The following is a 20,972-nucleotide window of genomic DNA, read 5'->3' as shown; positions in this document are numbered from 1 at the left end:
CCCCCCACGAGGAGACACACGGGTCGCGCCTTGCGCAGGCCTCTCTGCCCTGCCCCTCCCCTCCTCCATGTGCACGCGCGCGCGCGCGCGCACGAACAGCCGCTTCTGCAAACCAACACCGCTGCCGCAGCATGACCGCATGATCGATCCAACGTCAACACGAACACAGGAGAAATTTGACGTATACTCCTACCTGAAGCATAGTAGTAGCAGATTAGCAGTGGTGGAGTGAGTAGTGGACACATTTCGTGGAGAGAGGGGATCGGAGACGAACGACGCAGATCTAGCAGCCATGCGAACCATGCACGCACGCATGAGGCCCTCCTCCCTAGCTATGCTATCTCCCTCGAGTCAATCCAATGGCGAAGGTAAGGTAGAAGAGACCTCACGACGGGGTGTTGCCATTACTGCCTTTGGTGGATAGACCAGGAGTTTTCCTTTTCCACCGGATTCCTCTCCATTTTCTCTCCTCGAAGCGGCCTAGCTATTTCCCGGTCTCCTTGACCATGCAACCATGCACCCCAATTCCTTGCATGCATGTCTATGGCATTTACTCCCTGCAGCAACTCGCCATTCCATCTCCATTAGAATAATCCCCCATTCACTTCAATTCAATTCATTTCAATTCAATGCCTATTCACAAGCAGCCAAGGGCCGAGAGGAAGGGAACTAGGAAACCATCTCTCTCTCGCGCGCTCGCATGCATCCAGTAGCCACAGAGACCACTTCCACTGGCGTTAACTCGCGGCCTTCTTTGACTGGATAAACGTCAGTTAAAAAATTGCTGCCTGGGCGACCTCAAAATCGTCACGCAAAATTTGGACAAACGACAAGGCAGTTTATAACAACTGGTATGCCGTGAGTGGCAGATAGTAACACCTCAAAGCAAGTTTAACAGTAAAGGTACATAATACCTCTAACTTTATTCGCATAATTAACTCATTAAATAATATGCGACATATCCTATCACTTAGAGCAAGTTCAATAGCTAGCTATAAACCAACTATAAACATACTTTAAAGAGATAAGAGCAAGGCTAATAATATAGCCAACAAGCTGGCTATAAGACTTTTTATAGTCTTCTCTTAGCTCACTCATATACTAGTTAGCTCTTCATCATTAATGCAGGACCCACATATCACTCTCACATACACTCTCACATAGTTTCTTGGTTCCTGTGCTTAAGCTGGCTATAAGCTTACAGCCTACTTACACTCTTTCTCATCCCCTCTTTCCTCCACATAAGCATATAGTCAGCTTATAGTCTGCTATTATACTTGCTCAAAGAGGAGATAGAAGGGAGGTGAGCTACTAATTTGTAGCCAGCTGCACCCGACTCCAAGACAAAATGTGTGTATGACATGTGGAACTATGTATTGATGTTTTATAGGTAACTATTGTTTGACTGATATACTATTTACCTCTCTTCTTTTCTCTTGGAACTTTTTAGTACCCATGGTTTGCATGAGTGGTGCCTCTTCCTCTCTCCTTTATTTTCTCATTCACATCAACAATTAGGGGGTGTTTAGTTGGCAAAATAAAAATTTTTGTATGTCACATCAGATGTTTGACGTATGTCGGAAGGGGTTTTCGGATACGAATAAAAAAACGAATTTCACGGCTGGCGTGGAAACCGCGAGACGAATCTTTTGAGCCTAATTAATACGTCATTAGCGCACGTGGGTTACTGTAGTATTTATGGCTAATCATATACTAATTAGGCTCACAATTTCTCACATAACTGTGTAATTAGTTTTTCGATTTATCTATGTTTAATAGTCTATTTAAGTGTCCAAAGATTTGATGTGATGTTTTTGGACGAAAATTTTTAGGAACTAAACGGGGCCTTAATCTTATATAGTACTATCTTAGATCTTGTGTTGGGAGTATCATACTTGCTCTTAGTTAAAAGCGAGAGAAACCGGCTTTAAACTTGAATTATAACATGCATACAAACCACATCTTATAATAAGAAGAGATCTTTCTCGGTATCAATATCCTTGCCCCTCAGTCTTTGAGAATCAGAAGAATCCTTTTCGAGTTTCCATTTCTTCATTATGAATTTAGGCTCTTCTTTGACTTATTTTTTTTGGTTTTATTCTTTATTTATTTATATACACGCAATTCATATTATCATATCAAAGTCAACGTGACGTACCTTTGGCTATCTAATTCTTACACAATTGTAAATTACGAAGCCATGTGTTAAGTGGAAAATTCTCATTTTAATATGGCTAAAAACCTTTCATCTTAATATTTTAATAGATGACATCATTAATTTTTAATACAAGCTTGGTCATTTATCTTATTTAAAAAGTTTGTGTGACACACACAAAATATAGTATATAATTAAAATATATTTAATAATACATCCAATCACAACAAAATAAATGGTAATTACAAAATTATTTTGAATAAGACAAATGGTCAAATATGTACTTAAAAAGTCAATCACATCATCTTATAAAATAAAAGGGGTATAAGACCCCATTGAAACGTGGTATTTGAAATACATATGAATAGAAAAATATAGAATTTTAACAGAAATATCCCTTTGAAACATGGTATTGGAAATACATATGAATAGAAAAATATAGGATTTCAACATAAACACGGGTGTAAAATATGGAATTGAAAAGAACATGAACGAGAATAACCGTTCGAATAAATTGTTGAGAAAAACAGAAGTTAGTGGGGGGGGGGGGGATGGAGTTAAAAGGAAGTTCCCATGATGTTATTCCTCATGCTCACTTTTTCTAATTTTTAAGTTACAAAATTAATTTACAAACAAAGAAAAATTAATTTATGACTATTAACCTAAATAGCATATAATTTAAGTTATAAAATTTGTCGTACAATACATTTGTATTCAAAACTTTCCAAATTCAGAATAAAACATTTCATTTTAAAATAACATTTGAATTCATCAAATTTGACATGTAATATATTTCAAATTTTCAAATCCAAAATATAAATATAAATAAAACACGCCATTTTTAAAAGGATAGGAAAATATAAAACGAAATAATAATCCAAGGATCTATGTGTTTGGGAAGGGGGATCGATCAGCTTTGTTGAGTAGGAAGGCTGCACATATGTTTAATAATAGATAGCTCAGCAAAATAGTAGTAGTACTGGGAATGTTTAGACACAATTATACGTTATCCAAAGAAAGAACATGTTATATGAGCAACTGAATTAGCTACCGTAAAGCGAAATCTTACTTTAGAAACAAATAGTAGCTAGGAGACTTTTATCTATGAACTTTTTTTCTTGCACGAAACAAGTCAAGAAGAGTCTAGAAAGTGTGCCCACAAAAATTATAAGACTGTGTTTGGTTCCGGTTGGATGATATGACTATCCATGCTTGGTTGGATATAATAATCCAATTCAACAGTTCGGTTGGTGGATGAGACAAACCAATTCTTTGGTTGGTTTGATGTAGAAGGGTGGATGAAATGAAAACAATAAAATATTAATCCATAATAAAATTTATTTATTATTACTAATCATACAATAATTAATACTAATTGACAAGAAAATGCACTAACTATCCATAATCAACTCTAATATTAAAATGATAATTACTAATTACAACAAAACGTAGCAATTATCGGTGGACACCATATTCATCCTTTTATCCACAAAACGAATACTATCAAAAGCCATGTGGACTAAACACACCCCCAAGTGAATTCGAATGGCACCTCCATTTTTCGATTTTGCTTATACTTGTAGGTCAAAATTTAAATTTTCAATCTTAAAATTTGAAAATTTGGGATGCTTTCACCTAATTTTATTTTCCAGCCTTGGCTTTTTGATCGCTAAAAACATGTGTATACAAATTTTATTTATAAATTATATTTTATTTGTAAATATGATATTTGTTTTTTCATAAAAAAAGATAATCGATCACCCCGTCGTGCCTTATTAATTCTCTTTGACTGATACAAGTAGGGATGATCTGTGGCCGGTCAACAATTTAGGATGGAACGGTCCCCGATGTGCTTTGTATTCCAGATATCTGTGCATGAAATGTGCATTTGTTGAAGGAAAAGATTAAGACCGTGATTATTTGATCTCCCCACTGTAATTTGGAGGGGTGATTGTTTTCTTTGTCATGTAAAAAGCCAAATAATAGATTTATAAATGAAAAATAATTTATAACTAAAAATTTTATATACGTGTTCTTAGCTATCTAAAACCCAAGACTGAAAAGTAAGCTTTAGTAAAAAACCTCAAAATCAACTCTAAATCTAACGTTAAAATTTTAAGTTTTGACTTATACGCATAAATAAAAGCGAAAACATGATAGCGTAAAGCAGATTTTGGTAAATAACGTAAGATCATCCAATGATCGGTATAGCCTGCGTTCTTTTGCCCTAGATTTATTCCTTAACTTTTGCGTGCACTTTTTAACTGCTAAGTGGTATAAAAATAATTTATATATAAAAGTCCATCTTAACTCTGTAGAGTACATAGTTATAAAAAACAAATAATCTTTCTGTCGCCTTAATGACCGAGCCATGCACGCATGATTAGTAACTGCAATTTCCCTTCATTCGTTTCTGCAAATGAAACGATCGGAAAGTACGCTGCTAGCCAGCGACGACATAATACATGTCCCTAGCTAGCAAAGGTCACCATCACCACCGGCCCCCGGCCCTCCCATGCAAAAAGGCACTACCATTACAAGCAGGAGGTTTGGCAGAAACGCAGGAAGAAGTCGACCGGCCCTTCTTCATCAGTCCTCCTGCAAAGCAGGGCAGAAAGCTGAAGCTCATCTCCAGTGTCCTTGCACTCTTCCGGCGTCATCAGCGACCCGGCCGGGGCGTCCCACCCCCATCACACTCCCCTCCCGGTGCAACGCAACGCAACCCTCGCTCGCACACACGCACGCACGCATCTCCAAGCAGAGAGAGAGAGAGGTGGTCGCTTTGCTAGGCATTTATTGGGCGGCGACACTTTGCACCACCAAGGGTAGGTGCCCGCCATTATAAGAGGCAGCAATGTGCAAGAAACCATTCCATCCATCCGTCCATCGATCCTAGCCGGCCAGGGAGAGGAATAGCTAAAGCTAGGAGTAGAGAGAGTAGCAGCAGCTCTCTCTCTCTCTCGCTCCCTCGTCCAATCCGGCCGGTCCCTGTCGACTCACACAACGCATCGATCTCTCTACTGCACCCCCCCCCCCTAGCTAGCTAGAGCTATCTTGATCTCACACATCGCGGACGTGAACTCGACGACGCGAGCGAGCTACTGGAGCTGTGTTTTTTGTTGCAGAGGCACGAGCTAGCTGGGAAGTTCACCGGGTCGGATCGGCAAGGGGGGTTGCAGGGATGGCGTCGTCGAACAGGCACTGGCCGAGCATGTTCAGGTCGAAGCACGCCGCCCAGCCGTGGCAGGCGCAGGCGCCTGACATGGGCGGGTCGCCGCCCTTCCTCCTCTCCGGCTCTTCCAGCGCTGGCAGCGGCGGCTACTCCCTCAAGTCGTCGCCCTTCTCGTCGGGTAGGTCGATCGCTCGCTCTCCGCGTGCATGCATGCTACTGTTTGGTGTTCGCTCATGGTGTAGTAGGTAGGGTTTCCGTGCTGCGGGGGGGTTTGGAGGTCGAGATCGAGAGAGGGAATTGATTTGAGATTTGGTTTGCTTGTTTGCAGTGGGCGAGGAGAGGGTTCCGGACCCGAAGCCGCGGTGGAACCCGCGGCCGGAGCAGATCCGGATCCTGGAGGCCATCTTCAACTCTGGCATGGTCAACCCGCCGCGCGACGAGATCCCGCGCATCCGCATGCAGCTGCAGGAGTACGGCCAGGTCGGCGACGCCAACGTCTTCTACTGGTTCCAGAACCGCAAGTCCCGCTCCAAGAACAAGCTGCGCGGCGGGTCAGGCCGCTCGGCGCTCGGACTCGGCAACAGCAGGGCCTCCGCGCCGGCGCCCCGGGAGGCCGCGGCGCCGTTTACGCCGCAACCAATCCCTCCCCAGCCCGTGCAGCAGCAGCAGCTTGTCTCTCCCGTGGCAGCGGCGCCCACCTCGTCGTCCTCTTCGTCCTCCGATCGTTCGTCCGGGTCCAGCAAGCCGGTGAGGCCTATGTCGACGCAGGCGATGTCCGCGACGGCGGCCATGGACCTGCTCTCTCCGCTTGCCGTGGCGTGCCACCAACAGATGTTCTATCAGGGCCAGCCAGTGGAGTCGGCGACGGCGCCGCCACCTGTGCCAGCTTCCAAGGTGCACGGGATCGTGTCACCCGACGAGCCGATCTTCTTGCAGTGGCCGCAAAGCCCTTGCCTTTCGGCTGTCGACCTCGGCGCCGCCATTCTTAGCGGCCAGTACATGCACCTGCCGGTGCCCGTTCAGCAGCCACCATCGTCACCGGCCACTACATGCATGTTCAAGGGGCTCTGCAACGAGTTGACTGGACCAAACACCACTGGACACAGGAGCTGCGCCTGGACCGCCGGGCTTGGTGGTCAGCACTGGTCTGGCTCCGCCGATCAGTTCGGCCTCGGCAAGAACAGCGAGGCATCGATCGCCGCCGTCTCTAGGGAGGACGCGCACGACCACGCCACGAAGCTGGGCATGCTACAGTATGGCTATGGCATCACCACGCCGGCTGTGCACGTGGATGTTATTACCTCCTCGGATGCCAGCGTTCTGCCTGCTGTTCCGTCCTCGCCGTCGCCGGACGCCGCCGTCACCGTTGCGAGCGTGGCCGCCACCACTAGCGTTGCAGATTTTGCAGCAACTGCTATATCTACTGGCGCCGTTGCTAATAATCAGCTGCAAGGTATGTGATAATTGATGAACCCTTTGTGTTGTTTCATATGAATACCTTAATTAACTGATCAATCTGGTATCATCATTTAGCTAGATCATATCTATTCACACATTATCTGTGCTTACCAGTCTCACATGCATCCGTATGCCCATATTTAAATGGATTAATTAGAAGTTACATTTCAGGGGAGTCAATAACTTCTCTTGTTGTTTTGCCCTCCATTTCAGTTTCTTTTGGATTTAGCTACAAAATGACAAATATTGAACGTTAGAAGTATTTTATATGCATGGATTCGTACTTTTAGTTAACTTTAGATCCAATCCAAACCAACCGTTCTCGAACAAGAGCCCCTGTGTGCCATTGATAATAAGACAAGTCTAGGCCGTGTAAAATCCTTTTCTTTTTTGTGTATGTACAATCTTGTCACCTCCAACGCAGATAGACTTTTCCATGCATGATAAAGATGAAGAAATTTGTCATTTTGTAAGCATGTAGATTTTGGTGGTGTTTAGGTGGTGTTTAGATCGAGAAAATTTTTGGGAGAGTTTAGACCGGATGTCGGAAGAGTTTTCGGACACGAATGAAAAAACGAATTTCACGGCTAGCCTAGAAACCGCGAGACGAATCTTTTGAGCCTAATTAATCTGTCATTAGTACATGTTGGTTACTGTAGCACTTATGGCTAATTATGGGTTAATTAGGCTCAAAAGATTCGTCTCAAGATTTCTTCCATAAATATATAATTAGTTTTTTGGTTTATCTATGTTTAATGTTTTATTTAGGTGTCTAAAATTTCGATGCGATGTTTTGAAATTTTTTTTTTAAGCTAAACAAGGCCTTCATAAGACAAGACCAAAATTTGTGAGCTGTTCTCCATCATGATGGGATGTTACAAATATGCTGAACCATGTCATGGTGATGGAGAACATCATGTCATCGCATGTAGTAGATGCATTTGGCTAGTATAGCAAGTAATGGAATCCATCTGTGCATGCATGGAGCTATTTCACATGTTCATGAAAAGACTAGAGTTGGAGGAATAGAAGCATAAGATTCCACATAAGATTCCAAAATTGGACTTTGGAAGCACGGATAATGCTTAAGTGGAGTGTTGGTGATCTCTCTAGGAAAATTATTCTGAATACAGTAATCTAGCAGTAGCAATAATCTGAAGATAGATTTAGGCTTGAAAAGACTAGGATTACACTGATTTTGACCTGACAGATTAGAGGAAATGGAGTTCAGCGATCCAAAAGCGACTCTTTTGGATGAAGAGCAGTAACTGCCGCTGGGGGTACGAACGTTAGTGCTTGGTCACAGGTCACAACTCATAAATTGTGCCCCTCTCTTTGTACGGTCTTGTCTACGGTGGCCTCTTTTCTCTCAAAGAGAGGAGGGTATAGGAGTAGCTTAGGAGAAAGTGGGGCTGGTTGTACTACGTGTAGTAGTAATTCTACACGCGTATAGTAGCAGCACACACGTACGTTGCTGAAAGGACTGAGGTGATGGTGGTCAAATTTCTCCTTCTCGACGCATGAAAGAAGCTTTCACATTACTGGGGAGTTTTTACCTAGAGTGACCATGCACCATGCATTGCATGGCCAGCGATCCAGGATCATACCCCTACATCCAGGACGCTTTTCATTCAAAGTTTTTCATCTCATGCCTCTAGGAGTAGTAGTATTAACTCTGATCGATCAGTGACTGTCACAGTTCACTCCCTTGGATTTCCTCGTGGTCTTGATGATTTCTCTCAATCCCCGCGCCCGCAGTAACTTCTCTTCCTCGTGGGCTTGTTTAGTTTCCAATTTTTTTAAAAAACATTAATTGGATTTTTTGACACCTAAATAAAGTATTAAATATAGATAAACCAAAAAACTAATTGCACAATTATGAAAGAAATCTTGAGACGAATCTTTTAAGCCTAATTAGCTCATGATTAGCCATAAGTGCTATAGTAACCAATATGTGCTAATGATAGATTAATTAGACTCAAAAGATTCGTCTCGCGATTTCTAAACTAGCCGTGAAATTCGTTTTTTCATTCGTGTCAAAAAACCCCTTCCGACGTCCGGTCAAATATTTGATGTGATACTTCTCTCAAAAATTTTCTTAATCTAAACATCACCTTAATATCACTCGCAGTTTGTTTGACTGTGCATGTGTCTGCCATGAGCCCATGACCGAGCAAATGTTGCAGGGCTAGCGGATTTCGGCGGCCCCGGCGCCGGCGCCGGAGCCGCGGTGGTGTGCGTCGGCATCGGGGGCGCCGCCGCGCCCTTCTTCTACCCCGCCGCGCACTTCAACGTGAGGCACTACTTCGGCGACGAGGCCGAGCTGCTCCGCTACAAAGGCGACAGCCGCACCGAGCCAGTGCCCGTCGACGCGTCAGGCGTCACCGTCGAGCCGCTCCTCCAGGGCGCCGTCTACTTAGTTCTGAATTTCTGATATGACCATAGAATTTTGCTGCTTTAATCCGTGTCGTCACTGCCTAGTACTACACTACTACTACTACTACTACTACTACTACTACTACTTAGTTCTGATGTAGTTAACGTACGTCTATATATACTAATAGCCAGTGTTATTGATATATATTTAATCCATCTAGGGTTTCAATTAATCTACCTGCATTGGATATTAGCAGTATTGGGAGATCAGCTAGCTCGATCTGTGATCGATCCAACTATATATTGCATTGTATGCTAGGTGATCGATGCTGTTTAATCGCAGTACATCTATCTAGTATTCTAGTCTGCCGTGCATGCTATGAATATGAAGCTTTTGTTGGTGAATAGTATTAGCAGTTAATATTGTTCTGATCTTACTGCCTGTAATTTAATTCCGATGGGTCGATCCAGTTGAAGATGTCTACTTGTGGGGTGCTGTTCAGTTTGCTGATCAACATGTTCTCGCTCAGTTCTGCACGTACTATATAGATGACAAATGATTCACATCTACTGTTCCGTGTTAAATGTGGCAAATATAAGTGTATGAGAATGGGAGGGCAAAGCTAGCAGATTTCACATATATATAGTGGCCGGCGATCATGGTGTGTACAGGAACGTGACATAAAAGGACTATAGTCTATAGTCGTCTATAGCAGGGAAACCAGCATTGCTGACTTGCTGTACGCTTGCATGCTAGGAAGTACTCTGAAGTACCTGTTTCCCTCGTGGAAGTTATACTGATTATCAGTAAAACAGTGGGGTCCTGTTTGGATCATATCAAAGCAAAACATTCAAGGAAAAGAGTGGAGGAATTGCATTTGATCTGAAGGAAAATTTCTCTCTCGAGGGGGTGTTTGCGGTACTGAACGATGGATATATATGTTACCTCACATCTTCAATTTTGGGGAAAGACACACACAGAAAAGAAGTCTATATGAGCTAGCATACCAAAATTGTCCTTCGGAACTTCCAAGGCAATCATAGATCTCAGCCTTCAAAACTGATTATATTACTCATAAAGAACTAAAAAAACATTTGTTTTCATCCTTGACCTTGGACTGACCAAGTATAATACTGGTAGTAGACTATAAGCTGGCCAATAAAAACATTTGTTTGCATGCATCAATTGGTTGCATTTTAATTGTAAGGGAACTACCCAATATGACAGCAACTCAATTGGTAATTAAGCTATTCCTAAAAGGAAAACAAATCCTAGGATGTCTTGCAAAATTATTTCTTTTCAAGATTAACCCAAAGATCAATGGAGCCATATGTTTCGGGTCAAATTGGGTTGGAGGTTCGGTCATATGTCCAATTTGCACTATAGAAGTCTGAAGTCTCTGTACAACCTACTTCAAAATTATCGTTCACGCGTGTTTCTTCCGACACTATCGGTTCAAGCAAGCTTAAGGTGAGAATATGTTTATCATGTTTTGGTTATACTTGCATTTGTATTACTTCATCTTTTCAGTCACATGTTTTTTAGGCATTGCACCCAACACCTCAGGAAAAAGCGTGACACCCAACTTTTTACTACTATTATTTTGTTCTATTAGCTGGTTTGGTTGCGCAAATAACAGTCCAATTTTTTGGTTGAGAATCCTATAACCGGCATGAATTAGGAGTACTTGGAATTTGATCGAACTTACTGAACTCACAATTGCCTCAAGCCAAACTTAATTAATGCCATGCACGTGTTTGATTCGTTGAAGGCTTTTACACTTCATTTGGAACAAAAGGATGATCACAAGACTAGATCCACAGGGACAAGATAGATTACGCCACTAACGGCGTACCATGCATCCACATCCTCTTCGCAAGTTCATGCTTTAATCCTATCCAAAGCCTTGCGCCTTGTCATAAACGCTGGCTCTAACAGCTGGGACTCTAGGAGGCGACTGTCATCGAATAGAGATATGATTATAGTATTTGAGAATATAGGATTTTAGCTGATGCTAACGTATATGCAAGACAATAGCAATGAGAAAGTTATGTGAGCAAACTACTCTCCAGCCTAACTACAATGCGACAACGAAGTCAACAAGATTGAAGTTGACAACTAGTAGCGAGGTGGCTCCTCGGATCTTGATTTGATGTGACTTGTGTTTGTCTTGAGACACAATCCCCTTCCCTACGAGGAGACCTTTGCCCCATTCTCCACGTAAGAATTAGAGAAAACTTTAGGTAATACGACTAGGTAGGTTGCATCATACCTTGATCAAACCACTTATTTTATACCTTACACAAGGATGATTTTGTTCCTTTGTTGTATGCCCTTCAAAGTATTGTGATACATATCTATATTTGATATGATATTATTCCTGGGGACACATTACCAGAAGTGTACGAGGTATATCATATTTATAACATTAATAGTAGCCTCTGAACTCTACAAATACACTTCCAATCTTTGTTTTGTACAACTCAGAAGCCACGTTGTCTGAATGATAACGATAACCAGAAAGCAAGCATACTAATTTAAGTTCCGACAACGATATTCTACTATATTGGTGAAGGAATGTTGTTGGATTTTTAATTTGTATAGGGTTTAGTTTGTTAGTCGGATGCTATATCCTCGCCAGGAACATAACCACCTTATGTTTAAGTTGAATCATCACCATCAGTCTATACAAAACCTAGAGTGAGATCCATCTAGGGTCCGTTTGTATCTTTCAACAAAAAAACACACACTAACGTATGTTCCTCTCCCGTGCCACCTATAGTTGAACCATAAGGCCCCAACAAACTCCTCCAACCTTACCAATAGATCTACCACCTATTGTGTGTTCATCAGCGAATGAATGCTCGTGCTGATCGCATTGTTCTAAAAGGTGATTCTTGGTGGGTGATGAGGTATATCAAAAACTTCAAGCCTTTGTTCTGATGTCCATCGCTAGATGCTCTTGCCAGATGTTGAGTTTTTTATACTTCGGTCCTTATATGATCCTACCCAAGGTTCGAGATGTAGCCTATAAGTTGGATCTACATCTAGGAAGCAAGATACTTGGTCACTCATGTCACCATGGTCCTAACTCAAACGAGTGGTGAAAGTTCGTGTATTAGTCAACTTGGATTTACCCAACTCTTGTTGTGAAGAGGAAACCAATGTGCAACTAGAATCTATCCTTCAGTGCTAACTTGTCAATAGTGGCAGATCTGGGGGTGATTCGGTGGGTCCAGAACCACCCAAAAAAATCCTAATGTAAGGCATCTATGTATGTGAAAAGGGAGAAAACAACTATTATCAAGAGAGAAAAAAAGAAGAAAACTCCCTTAATAGTATGCGATGATGATTTTATTAAATTTAAACTTGTATTGTATATTTGGTATGGTACATTTATGGTATTTAAACAATTTTACATAAGTTGAATCACCTAAATTTAGACTCCTAGATATGTCACTTCTCATCAAGCGTGACAAAGTTGCATTGGACATGTTTGACCAATGAACTAGTGACCTAGGAAAATCTTCACCCAATGAAGCTACGTTTTCTAGGTGCTCCATCTTGGGGTAAGTCATATCCTAGCTAAGGGCGAATGTCATGTGTCATGTGAAATGGTGAGTGGGCCCTCGTGGGCAGTCGTACGGGAGGTACTGCCATGTTTAAATAGCAAAGAAGAAAGAAAATACTAATTCCCCAAATTCCCTCAGCTCTATCCTCACTCTCCTATGCTCACTCTCCTATGCTCATCTCTGGAACTGTCATCAGTTGCGGCATGTGCACAAAACTCCACCCACACCCATGTTCATGATTCGTCAAAGCCCTTTGTCATAGGTGGAATGCCACACCTGCATTGTAGCGTGATTCCTGCCTCCCGTTCAATTGAGTCCATCCTTGATCTTGTTCGTGTCTCCGTTGTGCGTCTCAGTGTCATCTCCTTCACATGCAAGATTAAGCGACTTATCTGTAGGAAACCCTCAACCATAGTACATCGGGAAGAAACCTACCACCCCCTCGCCTCTCTTGTAGTTCTTATTCTCCCTCCCCTAACGCTGCTGGCCACGTCGAGCGCAAGCGGATCAACCGGACACCTTTCGCTGCCACCTTTGATGTGCTATTCACCAGTTGGCTTATGTTAAGATGGAGTTTGTCGTCAACACATACAAGAGATATGTGTGGGTGGCATGGTCTAAGGGGTGTACATATATATGGTCTAGCAAATGGGACGACTTGAAGAGTTGGGTGCAACCTAGTGTACTTGCACGAGGAATGATTAATTGATACATGGGTCCTACAGCGGGCATGCAACTTTTCCATTTACTCTACTATGCCATGCAAGTCTTCTCCTCTCCTCACCTCACTTTGTTTGTTCATCGACCATTGGTCCAACATTGGACCAGTTTTCCCAACTGTTTTCTTTGCTTCTTGGTGTACAACCATTACAAATTAGTCTCCCTTTTGCCCTCTTTTCACTCCTTTTGCCTATGTTAGTTTGTCCAAACGACTCTCTACATTGGCTTGGAGAAGAACTTCCTCAATAGGAGTAATAAATCCATAATAATGACTTTATGGATAAAAAGATGATTTTTTTGGAATCGAAAAAAGAAAAGATAATGAAAAAACAAGGTTTTTTTATTGAGAAAAATAAGAGATAAAAAAAGAAAAGATAATATTTTTTTGAAATCAGACAAGGAAAGGGAAAAAAACGGGTTTTTTTAATTGGAAAAAAAATACTTTTTTGGATCAGGCAGTCGAAAGAAAACAAGAGATAAAAAAGAAAAGATAATATTTTTTTGGAATCGGACAAGTAAAGGGGAAAAATTAGTTTTTTTAATCGACGCTAATGTTGTCCGATCCCTACAAAGATATCGTGCAAGATTAAACTAAAAAAATTCTCATATGCTGGAAAATATTTAATTTATTTTATAAGTGAACGTGTTATTTAAAACAGGTTATGAACAATCACAAATAAGTAATGTATATGAAAGATATGTTATTAAAGGAGACTGAGGGAAAAAGAGATATTATGTCATATGTAGGATCAAAACAGAGTTAAACAGACCTACCAGAGGGGGGTGAATGGTAGAGAAAATCAAAACCCAAAAATCTTTCGCGGAATAAAAGATTACCTCTGTCGAAGAATATCTTGATCGCCTCACTCCTATGCCATCGCTACCTTGATCGCGCCGCTCCTGTGCCACCGATCAGATCGTCGGATCACGCCGCTCCTATGCCGTCGATCAGATCGTCGAAATCCAGAAAGTCACCAGCGCCGATCAGATCGTCAGAATCCAGAAAATCACTAGTAGATGAAAGTCGAAGACGTAAATCGAATGAATTTGACTTTATTGCATCAACTAGAATTTACAAAGCGCACCAACAACGCTCCTCTCAAAATTGTTGATCTAAAATCAACAACTATTCAACTCAAGTTTTTTAATTCTAAATCTCACAAAAAGCATACTAGGGATCTACCCCTTATACCTATTTATATCTTCGAATTTCTATCCGACTCCTACTCAAGATACATGCACCGCATACACCGGCCGAAACCAAATCCATGGTGCTACCGCTGCACCATACGGCAACCAAATCCATCTGCGCCCGTACGGTATGCTGCAACACGTACGTAGCCTGTAGCCGAAACAAACTCCTGCGCGTATGGCCGAAACCAACTCCTTCTTGGATTCACATACGCACGGAATAGAGTCCACCTGCCTTGCCGCAACAGCCTTCCTCACCAGGTACATATCTCATGCATGTGCTTGCCATGCCACATACGTACGTACACAACATGCAGACACACAAGTCCTTGCATGCTACAGTACCACATGTACTGTAGCATGTATTTTCTATCTCCTCGTTTTCTTTATTTCTTGAGCAATCCTACTCCAATTTTCTTTCTAGGCGCTTGCACATCCAATATGTGAAGCCCGTTACACATCCATCCTACACGGTGTTCCTCCACCATGTGTCATCTTGTATTCAACATCGTCACCCAGCATCCTCGATCGTCCGGACCTCAGCTCCTCCCTGAGCTTAGTCACGATCCCACTGCCGTTGACCGATATTGACCTCCAAGAATCACAACTTTAGTCCAACCATGTCACATGACATCCCGACCATCCAGACCTCAGTTTCTCTCTGAACTTAGTCATGGTCCGCATCCCAACCATCCAGACCTCAGTTCCTCCCTAAACCTAGTCATGGTCATCACCAGCCATTGACCGCAGTTGACCTCAAGTCACCTGCACACACAGAGACAAATCAACCGCTTCCGGGCACAGATATCGCAACCTGACCCACATTAGTCACACACACTCACACCAACACAATAACTGTTTACAAACTAAATCTATCAATTTACAAGCCAATTGTTCATCATAAAATATAGATCATAACTATGATCTTACATTATAAACTTTGTACAACTTTGATCTATTGTAGTATTATTCTTAGGTCTATTATGTTATTAAGATAATACAAAAGGAGCCACTATTTAATTTGCGTGGAACGTCAAAGGTAAAAGTTGATCTAAGTTAGGTCTGAGTTTAACACTATATTACCACTTTAATATTTTATTTTATAGTATAGTATGAAACTATATTTGATATTATATAAGAAAATCGATAACGAAATTAGCCGCGCAGTCTAGGCCACGATACTAGTTGTAAATGAAGATGAAGCTGTCACGCGAGAAGGGCGTGGTGCAGATGAAATGGATCCTTTGTTGATGTGGTATTTGACCCAAAACACAAGCTCAATTTGGACGAGATAGAAAATTGTGCTAGCCTCCAGAGAACTTGAAGAATGGAAAATGTTATTCACTCCTAATTGAAGTAAACACACAGTAACAGAGATCGGCCCCCCTTCTGCAATCCAATACAATCAAACAAATAAGAAGCCTCACACGCTGCGAAAGACAGAGGCCTGCAAACATTCCCTGCACAAGCTACCACAAACGAAAAGAAAAATTGAAAGAAGCAGAAATAAAAAACCTGAACTAACACTCTCCGAAATGGCATTTACACCGAAAGATAACTCATGTAAGCTCAGAGCTAATCTGTATCATCGTCTTCTGCTGCGAACGCCTTGTACGAATTGCTATCGATCAGGACCGTGGTGTGAGGTGCAGTAGCTAGCTAGTTCAGTGCAGGTGCTGGCTGCAGACTCTCCTGACCTCTCCCTTCCTGCCCTTCTTGACCCGGACGGATCCCATCCTGTCCATGCTGGCGGCGAACGCCTGGAAGAACCGCTCCTTGTCGGCGGCGAGCTCCTGCACGAGCGGCCTGGTGCGGGCGTCCAGGAACAGCGCCTGATCGGAGCCCAGGAGGCCCAGCCTCGCCTGCAGGTTGGCGTAGTAGGCGTGGTCGAACTGGAACGGCGTGCTCACGTCGAACGGCACCACCACGCGGGCGCTGCCGCCGGTGAAGGGGCACGACATGCGCAGCGCCTTCACCAGCCGCGCGTCCATCACCGGGTCCGGCTGCCGCGTGCCCCGGAAGTCGTAGAGCCGGCCCACGAAGTGGGCGCAGTGCGCGAACCCCACCGTGTGCGCGCCCGAGAGCGCCACCAGGTCGCCGGCGCCGAGGCCCTTGGCGGCGAACACGCGGAGAAGCTCGTCCACGGTGGAGTTGGCGCGCGGGAGGCTTCCGCGGACCTTGCCCGGCAGGGACACCTTGCTGTCCTTCCGGCCCTTCTTCACTTGGTAGTAGGGCCCACCTGCCTGCGAGGCAAGAATCACCACGTGTTAAATCCACTTTGTTTTCCTTGGCAAAAAAGGTGAAAATTTTAGCCTTTGGGATATTGGGCCTTGTAAGTAGCCCAAAAGTATTTTTTTTTTGGGTAGGATGAGTCCGATAGAGGAATGGGCTTTTCTTGTGCTGCTGGCTAGGATGAGTCTCACAGGCCCAGTTTGTACTGGGCTTTTCTTGATTTTGTTATTGTGTTTTTCAGCCCCAGGGCCTCTACAAATAAATACGGGGTATTTTTAAGGGCCTGCCTGTAATATTTTTTATAGATTTCACGTACATTTTAATTGTTACGTGAATGAAGGAAAAAAAAACACTACGCGTCACATTTAAGTCCTCATAATGCTTCTCTCTAAAAAAAAAGTCCTAAGAATGCGGCTAGATTCATGGGAAAAGACATGTTGGGATGAATGCGAGCTGCTTTCGTTCCATGCTTCTCGATTCCGAAAGTGCTGTGCGTACAACAACGAAGACGTACAATTCTTTGTACGATTTCAGTCAGCGTCGCCTGCGTTTTGCTGTCGCCCGGGTTTTGCTGTCGCCCGCGCTTTGCCTTACATGCGTACGTTGTCGCCGTGATTTTGATGTTACTCGTACGTACGAAGGATCATACGCATAGCACTACTCTTCTCAATTCTCATCACTACTCCGGTGCTTCCCTATAAATCCACTTATACTATAGAATGCCCGAACAAAAGCTACCGCTGCTTGACCTCACTTTTCTGATTTAGCCTTTCGTGAGTTTGTGAACCCTACCTAGGCGGAAATGGTCCACAAAGATGCAGAACCACTGCAAAGAAAAGAAGAGAGGCCACGCTACACAACAAAGCAGGCGCAAGCGCCGGTCAGGCTTGATTATTGCCCACAGGCATCATCCGTGGGGGAGATCAAGTGGTGGAGCCACCTATATGGCAAGCTACGGCAGTCGCCATACCTGGCCGCTGGCGGAACCCCTCGTCATATTCAGTGTTTTGTAAGTGGCGTAAAAAATAATTTATAAATATTGTGATTTATATGGAGTATCATTCGCATGATAATTTATAAGTTAATGCATTATAGCTTCATTTTATTTTACATATGTGGTTCTTATACACAAATTAGAACTTAGGTCGCGTTCGGGGTAAGGAGGATAAATTAACTTATCTAGCATAAAAAACATAGTAATAGATTAGTACATGATTAATTAATTATTAATTGTTAAAATATATATATAATATATTCATATGATTTTTTCAAACAACTTTCATATAGAAAATTTTTGAAAAAAATACACCGTTTAGCAATTTGGGAAACGTGCACACGGAAAACAAGAGGCATAAGTTAACTTATAGGAGGCCGAACGCCCCTAATAGTATTATGTTTGGCATAGATAGATTTTCTTTCTGGCTCCGCCACTGGGGAGATCACCGAAATAAAAGAGAGGGAGATCGAGGCACAGGAGGGGGGAGGGGAAGAACACGACACTTGACTTGCTCAGAGGTAGGCTTCACAGGCCAGCGAAATAGCAAATGGACAAACCAAAGACAACTTGTTAGTTGGCTGGCTAGCTAGCTAGCTTAACTACAGAGAGAGTACAGTGCAGTGCAGCTCCGGCCGTGACAGGCGTCATCGATCGGGCACCCACGCGCTAGCTAAACGCAACCACGTATCCATGTGCCCCGAGCCACCGAATCCGCTGCTGCTCTTGGACACGATCCTGACTAACTTAATCCTCTGGCGCCCCTTGTCTCTGTGTGCATACCAGTGACCACCATTACTAAGATCCAAGAAAGTATCGAATCCCCAGCACCTAATTACCCGTTGAGGTAGCGGCTCTGTAGATCAGGAACAGGCCACGGATACACAAACTACGTACGTACTCGATCATCGCTTGTTTCTTAATCAGCAATGCCAGTGGACTGCATTAAGAACTTTGCTAACAAAACCAGGACCTGCCATTTAGACATGCACGGCCACAGACACAAATTAAACTTTGCCTTTCTAGCACCAGTGCATCGACTTATAGCTAGCGATAGATCACCGACCGCACCGTTGCTACCGTTTATGATCGATTCGGCGCAACGGAAAAGGCTGATCAGTGATCACTTTTGATTAATTTTACCAGCTGCCCGTACGTGCTGCCCAGAAAAAAAACCATGATTAGCTGCATGCATCGCATGCATCCATGCATGAGTTAGTTAACTAACCGAGCATGCGCAGGAGGCAGGAGCCCTGTTCCTGACGACGACGTTGGCTTCGGTTTCGCATTTCACATGCTGCCCATCGGCGGAGTGGTGGATGTGCCTTTTATCCACATGCGAAAGCAAAGCAGGGTTTCTTTTTCCCCGGACTTGGCCTCTGGTCCTAATTCTGTAGTATGCCAACTTTGACGGGGAAGTATTCTAAACTCGATGGCATATCCACTCGTCTATTGCATGTTATCTAAATAATTATTAAAAAAATTAAAAAAATTATGAAAATAGATTAATACAAGATATATCACTACACAAACATGCAAGTTCAAATATGACTTCTATAATCCACAACAAAAACAACAAATTGAACTCTGAACAGTATACGTATACTCATAGTCATATTTATTATTTTTGTTATGGATTGTAAAAGTCATATTTAAACTTGCATGTTTATGTAGATATATATGTTGTATTAATCTATTTTCATAACTTTTTTATATTTTTTTATAACTATTTAGATAGCATACAATAAATGATGGTATGTGTGGTTTAAAATCACTCCCCTTTGACGGTTGGGAGTTGCATTGCCGCGCACTGAAATCTACTGTTGCTAGTTGTATTTGTTTTCGCTATCTTCTTTATCGATCAAACATACTGTACATTTGTACAATTTTGTTCAGTTTGTTGCAATGCTACACGCCAGTTACTTCCAGTGCTAGTGATTTTTTTTTCTCGCACTGAAATGCACCGTACATTTCGGTTTGTTGGCGCTTTCAGTTGCATAGGACTGTACTTGCACAGTTTACTGTTTGGTTTTTCAGTTTAGAGTCACTGCTAAGTGCACGGATTTTCGCGTGAAAAAACGAGCTTTTTTGTTTTTTGAAGGAGAAAAATGGAGAGAATGGCGGAGTGTGCATGCGTACCAGGTGGACGAAGTCCCGGGCGGCGAGGGCGAGGACGTCGGCGCAGGTGACAACGCCGGGGCACGCCTTCTCCACGGCGGCCTTGGCCATCTCCACCGCGTCGAACGCCTCCTGCGGCAGGTTCCTGTTCTCCTCCATGTCCCTCTCCACCCTCGGCGGCCCGCCGGCGTTGCTGCCCGTCGGCGCGATCAGTATGGACGCGTCGCAGCCCTGAGAAAACACGCACGCGCGCACATCCCCGGTGTTGCAGGTGATCAGAACCGATGCATGCCAAGCAAATGTACGAAACCGATAGCAAACAGTGTAATGTGCTGAGTGCTTGCACGATAGAGAGAATTGCACAATGCGCGTGCGGATACATGTGCGCCGTTTGCATGCAATGGGTGGCGATTGGCGAGCTCGATCAGTGCACGTACTTCGACGAAGCAGTCGTGGTAGAAGAGGCGGAGCACGGCGGGGCCGGCGGCGGGGTTGTCGCGGAACAGCGGGGCAGTGACGTTGCCGACGATCTGGTCGACCGCGGCGCACGTCTTGGCGTAGAAGTCCATCGACAGCTCGTGCCGCACGGGCGCTCGCCTCGCGCCGCCCCGCGGCCCCCCTGCCCCCGCCGCGGCCGGCACCTCCTCCACCGGCAGCGGCTGCGCCTCCCGAGCGCGGCAAGCCGGCGCCACGGCGGCCGCGAGGAGGAAGCAGAGCAGGAGCCGAAGCCGAAGCCGTCGAACGCGGACGACACCTCCGGAGTAATCCATCGCGCGGCTGACAGAGAACCGAGTGGAATCTAGGCGGGGAGAAGCGCGAGCAAAGCGACCAAGCAAGCAAGCAAGCAAGCTTGGCTTATCTCGTAGCGTGTAGCTGGGCGGCGATAGCGCGAGACAGGCCGAGCCGAGGGAAAGGAGGGCGTTGTTTGCAGGTGTATGGACAAACAGTGGAAGGCGAGCGCATGTGCTGCCCTAACTTGGCGG

The 20,972-nt window shown here is 43.8% G+C and overlaps 2 protein-coding genes across 2 annotated transcripts; one reads left to right on the top strand and one right to left on the bottom strand.

Annotated features, from left to right (window-relative positions):
- Window positions 1-5,336: 5,336 nt before the first annotated feature.
- On the top strand, window positions 5,337-9,651 carry LOC102714336 (WUSCHEL-related homeobox 7-like). Its single transcript, XM_040519937.1, has 3 exons — window positions 5,337-5,505; window positions 5,656-6,780; window positions 8,972-9,651. The coding sequence occupies exons 1-3, from the start codon at window positions 5,337-5,339 to the stop codon at window positions 9,217-9,219; spliced, it is 1,542 nt and encodes a 513-aa protein (XP_040375871.1). The 3' UTR covers window positions 9,220-9,651.
- Window positions 9,652-16,027: 6,376 nt separating this feature from the next.
- Window positions 16,028-20,862, bottom strand: LOC102714060 (peroxidase 19). Its single transcript, XM_015841228.2, has 3 exons — window positions 20,427-20,862; window positions 20,011-20,220; window positions 16,028-16,888 (listed from the first exon to the last, which is right to left on the bottom strand). Exons 1-3 carry the CDS (start codon window positions 20,757-20,759, stop codon window positions 16,310-16,312), a joined length of 1,122 nt encoding a protein of 373 aa, XP_015696714.2. The 5' UTR covers window positions 20,760-20,862; the 3' UTR covers window positions 16,028-16,309.
- Window positions 20,863-20,972: the final 110 nt, after the last annotated feature.

The sequence above is a fragment of the Oryza brachyantha genome, chromosome 1 (assembly GCF_000231095.2).
Source record: "Oryza brachyantha chromosome 1, ObraRS2, whole genome shotgun sequence".
Lineage (NCBI taxonomy): Eukaryota > Viridiplantae > Streptophyta > Magnoliopsida > Poales > Poaceae > Oryza > Oryza brachyantha.
Note: the sequence above shows the minus strand (reverse complement) of the source record. Positions and strands in the feature narration are given on the sequence as shown.

Excerpts from the sequence above, each read along its gene's own strand:
- LOC102714060 (XM_015841228.2), bottom strand. The coding sequence starts at position 20,759 with ATGGATTACTCCGGAGGTGTCGTCCGCGTTCGACGGCTTCGGCTTCGG. Across the intron at positions 20,221-20,426 it reads ACCACGACTGCTTCGTCGAA|GGCTGCGACGCGTCCATACT; the intron begins GTACGTGCACTG and ends GTGTTTTCTCAG. Across the intron at positions 16,889-20,010 it reads CCCGGGACTTCGTCCACCTG|GCAGGTGGGCCCTACTACCA; the intron begins GTACGCATGCAC and ends CTTGCCTCGCAG.
- LOC102714336 (XM_040519937.1), top strand. The coding sequence starts at position 5,337 with ATGGCGTCGTCGAACAGGCACTGGCCGAGCATGTTCAGGTCGAAGCAC. Across the intron at positions 5,506-5,655 it reads GTCGTCGCCCTTCTCGTCGG|TGGGCGAGGAGAGGGTTCCG; the intron begins GTAGGTCGATCG and ends GCTTGTTTGCAG. Across the intron at positions 6,781-8,971 it reads TGCTAATAATCAGCTGCAAG|GGCTAGCGGATTTCGGCGGC; the intron begins GTATGTGATAAT and ends CAAATGTTGCAG.